This window comes from Euleptes europaea, chromosome 2, assembly GCF_029931775.1.
Source record: "Euleptes europaea isolate rEulEur1 chromosome 2, rEulEur1.hap1, whole genome shotgun sequence".
NCBI lineage: Eukaryota > Metazoa > Chordata > Lepidosauria > Squamata > Sphaerodactylidae > Euleptes > Euleptes europaea.
Genome location: NC_079313.1, coordinates 81,557,242 through 81,565,126, shown reverse-complemented (window position 1 = coordinate 81,565,126; position 7,885 = coordinate 81,557,242). Strand labels below are relative to the sequence as shown.

The following is a 7,885-nucleotide window of genomic DNA, read 5'->3' as shown; positions in this document are numbered from 1 at the left end:
ACCTGGTGTGACTGGAACCTTCATTTTCTGTAAAAACTTTCTGTAGCAATAATCTTTAACAAAAAAAAAAATCAAGCCATTTACAAAGTGACATGTTTTCTAATTGTCTTGATGCCTAAAGTAGAGCTGACTGGGATTTCTGCTGGGGCTGGAGTTGCTGGGGAGGGGAATTTGGTCCGATCATGAAGGACAGCCACAAACATTGTTTCTAGGCCACCATACAGCTGATAAAGCAGGCTGTCACCTATGAAAGCTTACGCCACTAAATTATTGTTAGTCTGTCTTTCAGGCGCCACGGGACTTGGTCATTTATGCTGCCACACGGTTGCTCTTCTGGAATTAATGCCTGCCCAGCTGCTTGGGAGGATAGTCCCACCAAGGTGGCCTGCAAATGCAGTAACAGTGAATAGAACACCTAGTTAGTCCACTGGACCATGAACATTGTGCCACTGCTCTTTGCAATGGGATGTTTGCAAAGTTCCAATGATAGGGAGCTGAAAAATACTGTCAGTCCAAAACTGGAGGGCTCAGGTACGGCTGTGCTTCAAGAGCAAACTGGGACACTAGGTTTTCAACATAGGGTTGTGGGCTTGAAAGGAGGGAAGATGAAAACACAATGCTTTTACAAAGATTGTGGCAGAATGGAAACCAGTAGTATATCACGCTATTTAATCTGTTTTTATTCTTCTCTTCCACATAGTCAGATTGATCACAGCAACCCCACTAGTTCAGCTCCTGCCTTATCTCTACTACACCCTCTCCCTTCTTCATTCTGTGAACTTCCCACAATGGGAGTATTGGAGAAGACTGAGCTGACAGAGTCTTGATCTGACATTTTCCTCTCTGCCTTCTTGGCCCCTTTATTTGCCTCTCTGGGGGAGCTGTTAGGCTTACATTTGCCGTTCTGGCCTTGTGCGTGACTTGACGTCAGGTGGCGATTTAATCCTTCCTTGCCTCCAACCCCTTCAGGGTTGTGGTTAGGAGTAGTGCTGAGCATCGAGGAATTGATGCTGTCCTCCTGTTGGCTGGCCTGTTTTTCACTGCTGCGGCAGCAGCAACGGCAGGGGGTCAGGTAAAGGTAGATGAGCACAAGGATGACACTCAAGATGCAGCCTACAAGTGTGGTATAGGCTGTGTTGAGTGTGTCAGAGGCTCCATGCTGGGTGAAGTTATGGACAGTCACATGCACATAGAGGGTCTCATTGAACACCTGGCTTACCGCATAGCACGTATATGGGCCCATGTCCTCTATGCCAATGTTGCTTATCTGCAGGCTTCCATTGGTCAGCACAAGCATGGAGCTATTGTTATTCTCTTGAGGGACCCGCTCGAACCTGGGTGTCACCCATTCTCTGATGGCTACCCCTCGCTGCCTGGTGTCACAGTTGATGGTCACGTTTTCCCCACGGTAGGCGACGAACGACTGCTCCTTGACTTCAGTGCAATTCATGACATCTGGGAGGGTGAAGATTCGGATCCCTTTCCTACTCAGATTGAAATCGCACCTGAGCTCCTCTTCAAAGTCCACAGCTGAGCTCAGCTGCCGTTTCTGCCAGTGACTGAAGAGGTTGTACAGCTTACAGCTGCAGGTGAGGGGGTTGCTGTGTATGTAAAGTCCGTTCTTCACCCAGGCCGGGAGGTCTTTCACCTCATCCACAAAGAAGGTCTTGATTTTGTTGCTCGAAAGGTCCAGCAGCGCCAGCTCTGGAAGCAAAGCCCCGTCTTTTTTCACCAGCTCCAGGGGGAAGCGACCGATCGCGTTATGGCTCAGGTACAATTTCTGGAGGCTGGCCATCTCCTCAAAAGCGGTGCGGTCAATCTTGGAAATCCGGTTGTTGTAGAGAAGGAGCACTTCCAGCTCCTTCAGCCGACTGAAGAGGTTCTCTCCCAGCGAAGCAATGAAATTGGAGGAGAGGTCCAAGTACTTCAGGTGAGGGAGGTGGTTGAAGGCCTCCGTGGAGATAAAGACCAGGTGGTTGTGGTTGAGGAGCAGCGAGTGGAGATGGGGGAGCGCGGCGGGGGCCCACTCCGCTCGCACGTGGGTCAGGTTGTTGTGGCTCAAGTCCAGGACCGCCGCGTAGGGAGGGAAGCGCAAGGGCAGGCTTTTCAAGTCGGCGTTGGAGCAGCTGATGATGTTGCTGGCGCACACGCAGTCCTTGGGGCAGCTCAGGGCCAGGCCGCCCCTGCGGGCGACGCCACAGCTCAGCAGGAGCAGCAGCACGAAGGCCGAGCCGCCCAAGGCCGGCGCCAGCCGCCGACGGGACCCCGGCGCATCCTGAAGCCGCATGGTCAGGCTCGGCGAGGGGAGGTCACGGGCCTGCCGCCGAGAGGCGCCACAGCGGGAGGCGTCGGGGGCGCTTGGCGGCGCTCATGGCCGGAGCCGCGCCTGCCCGCTCCACCTGCTGCGCCCGGCGAGGCGAAGGAAGGCGAAGGCGAAGGCCGAGCCCGCGCCGCCGCCGCCGCCGCCCTCCAGCCCCGCGTCCCTCGAGCAGCGCCGCCCGGCTCGTGCGTGCCCGTCCGCTCCTCCCCGTCTCAGCATGTCCGCCCAGCCCGGCAGGCTGCCACGCGGTGTTGCATTGCGCCAACCGCCGCCTCCCCGCACGGCAGCCGCCTCCCCTCCTCCGTCCCTCGCTCCGCTCCGCTCAGCCCATCCCGGCGGCCCGCCTCACCCAGCTCTCGCCTCCTGCCCAGGTCCGGAGCCGCGCAGCCCTGTCGGCGCGGCGCTTTCCCGGGGCTGGGCGCGCCGCCGAGGGAGGCTGAGTTGCGGGGCTGCGGAGCGAGGGACGCGGGCGGCGCGAGCCGGGCACGAGGGCCTCTGCGCAGGGGGGCTCGCAGGCAGGCAGGCAAAGCAGGCAGGGCGCGCGGGCTGCGCGCGCGCGTCCCAGGAGAGAGGGCGAGGCTCGCGCCCGCCCGCTCGCTCCTGGCGCGCTTTCGCTCACGCCCACCCCCAGACGGTCAGCAGAGCAGGAGAGGCTGGCCCGGGAAGCGGCCCGCTGGCCTCCCCCGAGCTGGAGCCGCGGGGACGGGGAGGAAGGGTGGCGCAGGACGCCGCCGGCTCAGGCAAGCACACCCCGCCCCCCTCGCCGAGGAAGCCCCGACGGCCAATGGGAAACCTTCCGGGGCTGGGGCTGCTTGGGGTGGCGACGGAGGGAGGCGCCCGGCCCGTGCTCGCCTACGGCGGCGCTGCTGGAAGCCCGCCAGCCTCCCTTTCCTGGAGCAGCCGTGCCCCCCCCCCCCCGTCTTGCCTCGTTATTGGCTTGGCGGTCTCAAAGTGAGGCGGGGGCGGGCTGCTCATCAGCCGCGGCCGGACACCGCGCGAACTCCTAGGGCTGGAGTCCGGCCGTCTGACCAATGGCGGGCGGCAGGTTTTTAACCTGTGACTGGCCCGTGCCTTCTTGCGCCCGCCTCCTCTAATGAAACCCTTGTGCGCCAAGGTGGGGAAGATGGCGAAGGGCTTTTTAGGACTTGGCTGCATCTCTTGACGGTGGTAGGAAAACCGTTGCAAGTACGAGCGCGACGGGGTGGTGCCCTTCGCTGGTGTGTGTGATCGGCTTCCTGCTGTGTGTGGGTTGTGTGTCTGTAGGTCGGGCCGACCCTTCAGGGGTACAGGGGGCTTGTTTGGCCGAAAGGACGCATCTGTTAAAGGCGGTGAGGTGCTCAACCAGTGAAGTACGAAGGTGGAGATTTCCAAAAAAAATTGGAATAAATCGATTGTATTGCTTCCTGGATATGAACTGCACCTTTCTTTGATTTCACCTTCAAGTCCTATTTTAAATTCGACTGCTGTGATATACATGCCATTATTACAGATGCAGCAGGAAAAGAGGAAGACCCAACAAGAGATGGATTGACTCAATAAAGGAAGCCACAGCCTTCAATTTGCAAGATCTGAGCAAGGCTGTCAAAGATAGGACATTCTGGAGGACTTCCATTCATAGGGTCGCCATGAGTCGAAAGCGACTTGATGGCACTTAACACACACACATTACAGATGCAGAAAGCAGACCCACACACACACACACTGTCATGACACCACTAGGTAGGCACACACAGGGGGATTCGGTGAGAGGAAGGTTTAAGGCTGTTTTCACAAGTGGTGCTGAAATTGGATTTGCATTTCCCACATTTACAATTCAAATATAAACCTTCATTGGCTACAATATATTTTTCCTTCCCCAGCCACAGTGAAGTCTAAAAGCATTTGTACTGTATATGCAGCTGCTCACACATATTCACCCTTTACTTGCCTGTCCACTCTTTCTGTTCTCTTTCCATTATCACAGGTTATACTGCAGGCTACTTGGTGTAAGGGACCTTTCTCCCCCCCCCCTTTCTTTTTGGTCTGTGCTGTAAAACATCATGTGCCAATAAAACATATGGGCCAATACATTACTGGATTTATCCACCCATTTCAATTTTTTTTGGGAGAGAGATTAAATAGTCTTCCTCATCCTTTCTATTCCCAGTTCTTTTTAATATCTCTTCGACTAAAAGGCAGTGTAAGGGCTGCTTCTCACATAGGTTTTTAGATGTGCGCACACAAAACCATTTAAAGTATACATGAAAAAGTGTAACATACCTGCAAAAAATGTCAACATGTGTCAAACACACATAATTCCCTGCCATATATGGTTATCATTGTTAGTTTCTGTATACAGGGAACCATGTAATATATAAAGCAGCTTTTAGAATCTCTTTTAGAAAATATGCTAAGGTGTTAGGATTGTAGAGCAAGGAAGAGAATATGAGTTCCCTCAATGGGTGTTTTCACAAATAGCTTATCTTTTAGTCTGTAAAGTGAATATTATTAATAACATAGAAAAGAGGGAAGAGTTGCTTTAAAACTGAATGCTCTGGTCAACATAGCTGCTCCATTTAATTTTAACATGTGGGGAAAGCCAAAACATAAGCATAATTTGTGGAAATACCAAGTTCTTCTGGTGCACATACTTCTGGAGTTCTTGACCCAGCCCAGAGAATGAAAGGGCTTCACTTTAGTTGTTCTGTTGCCACAACTTCTGTGTTGGATTTAGATTACAGAGTTGCTAGGTGAAGAGTCCATGTCACTAAACTTGCTGACCATGTACCTTTCAGTACATGTGTGTCCACTTCATCACTGACTTCAAAGCTCTGTATTCTTTAATATGAGGTACGGCATGGAATTGGTCAAGCAGGCTTTCTACTGAGGAAAACTGGTGTAGTCAGCACATGAATCTGTCTGCATTGCAAATAATTAAATTTGCTTCCATTAGCATACATTATAAATAAATGGGAAACACGTTTGTTTTAAGATTAAAAATACAAATAAGTTCATCTGTTTGGAACCCTGTGGCAGTGCTTCAAGAGTCTAAAGCATAAAGATGTCTAATAATTTTTAGAGATGCCTCTGAGATGTGTTTTGATGCTGATGCTAGTCAATGTGCATTGTCAACTTGCTATTAAATATAGCTGAGTTTTCATTTAAATTATAGTTTCTTAGATCCTTCATACTAGAGCTTGGTTGTGCAGTGACCCCTACTGGTAAGACACAAAGTCTTGTAGTAGCTCAGATTTCATTGGGTACAGGAAGAATATTTTCATATTTTCCCCATGTCATGTCCATCCTTTTTCTTTCTCATGGTACTTTGGAGGAAGGGTGTTAGTAAACAATCTATTAATCACTTGCTAATCTTGAATTCTTTTTTAAAAATTACAAATCATCCTTCCCTTTGTTTTCACAAGAAAACTTGAGAGATGGGTTAGGCTGACTGATGGGTGCATGGCCATCCGATGAGCATCATTTTTTTTTTTTTGCCGTCAAGTCACAGCTGGCCATCCGATGAGCATCAATTTTTTTGCCATCAAGTCACAGCTGACTTATGGCGACCTCGTAGGGTTTTCAAGGCAAGAGACGTTCAGAGTTGGTTTGCCATTGCCTGCCTCCTCTTCATGACTCTAGTATTTCTTGGAGGTCTCCTATCCGAATAGTAACCAGGGCCGACTCCTCTTCGCTTCTAAGATCTGACAAGATCAGGCTAGCCTGAGGCTATCCAAGTCAGGGCAGTGAGCATCATAGCTCAGCAAATTTGGAATCCAGGTCTCACTGGCCAAAGTGCAGACCTTTAGCCACGAACACTACTAGCCTCGACTCTTGATAATATGTTTATGGTGGAGTGTGAGTTTGAGATTGGGACATGTCATAATGTGTGGCTTGTTTGAGATAGTTAGCTATTTATAATGATGTATTATTTGCAAAGAACTGTATCTTTTTTTGGCCTTGCAACAACCTATTAGATAGGTCACTGTTGTTTGCATTCTTATATATGTGAAATTGAGTAATTTTGAAGGTGGAACATATTTGAATACTCTGAGAGATTAGGAACTTTGACTTTATCTGAGTTACTAAATCATAGTTAAAGATCTTACATGTAACATAACCTTGCCTACTCACCAGATCCCTATCTGAAAACATTAGCCACTCAATAGTTACTCACTTCCTTCGAGATCTTCACAGGAAACTTCTTGAGCTTGCTGCTTCTGACTTCCTGATTCCCTGTGGGATTTTTCTGACTTTGGGATCCTTCCTTATCTTTAGAAAGTATGATCGTGGCTTGTTTATCAATCATATTTGCTTTTAGGATCCTGGCTAAGGGGGCTCTACTATCAGCCATTGTAATATTTCTTCCCACCACCTTCTGCAGAAGATTTAGTATTTCTTCCATAAATCTAGCAATATTATGAGTTAACTCAGCCTGAGGGAGTTCTCCACTAAATAGCATAAATAGCAAGTTCTTAAAACCACATTCCTTTGTGGTATCCTCTCCAGATGTGCACCCGACTCCCTTTAGAAGAATACAGTCACTATGCCATAGGGAGATTGAACAATGGTTGGGTTGAGAAATGTTTTCGGCTATAATCTAGTGGTTTAGCTTGCCCTTCACGCTTGGTGATAATTGTCATAATTAATCCACTGGATTCTCAAAGTGTTTTGGTAAGAAGGCACATCTTCTGACCAATTATTCCCTACACAAAATCCTTACAAATCTTTATTATCCCTTGTAGCCTTTGCAATAGAAGCTCTGGCTAAGGAATGAAAAGTGTCTAGACTGTCCAGCAGACAGCAGATGGGGGTGCTCTTTTGACCCAGTGCTGGCTTAATCTGTTAACTGGATAAATGTGTATACAAATGAGGGTGTGCCATCCACTGGCTCTGCTGTACATACAGTGAACTAATCTTCTTAAATGAGTACTGGGGGAAGGATAATTGCAGGGGATAGCCTGTAAGAGAGGACTGAAGTTGAATCACATTAGAAGAATTGTTAATACCTGTCTCATGTGGGCTTGCTATGGTCTGGGAATGAATGACAAGAAAAAACGGAAAAAGCCAGTGCACCAATGAGCAAGAGAAAGGAATCCTTTTTTTTTTAACACAATAAGTTACTCTTTCCCTTGTCTTGTATTTCATTGGATCCTTTTGCCCGATTTCCTCTCTCTTTCATTTGGAACCTCCAAGGAAAGTTCTATTAGTTAGGAAGGCCCTTTCTCTTAATTTAGTGAGGTTATTTCCAATATATGTCAAAAGGGGTGACTAAACTTGGATTTATGTCCAGGTTACGTCACATCTAGGTTACTACCTACACTCATAATTGGGTGCTATAGTTACAGTTGTGGGCATTTAAGAAAGAGGGTCATTTCCTGAAGAAAAGTATCAAAAGGGGGAATGGGAGGCATCACACAGAAAATGAAGAGGAACATTTGGCATTCCTATCCCCTAAATACCACTGTACTTATGGCACGAAGACAGCCAGGTGGGCTGCACAGCCCATGGTGGCTCTTAACAGCTATCTGGCCCAGCAGAAGAGAAGACCAGGATTATCACATGCCTCTGAAGTATGGTTTAGAAGTG

At 49.0% G+C, this 7,885-nt stretch overlaps 1 protein-coding gene across 1 annotated transcript; it reads right to left on the bottom strand.

Moving 5' to 3' along the window:
• Positions 1-709: 709 nt before the first annotated feature.
• AMIGO1 (adhesion molecule with Ig like domain 1) lies at positions 710-2,287 on the bottom strand. Its single transcript, XM_056867557.1, has one exon. The coding sequence runs from the start codon at positions 2,285-2,287 to the stop codon at positions 710-712; it is 1,578 nt and encodes a 525-aa protein (XP_056723535.1).
• Between the last annotated feature and the right edge of the window lie 5,598 nt (positions 2,288-7,885).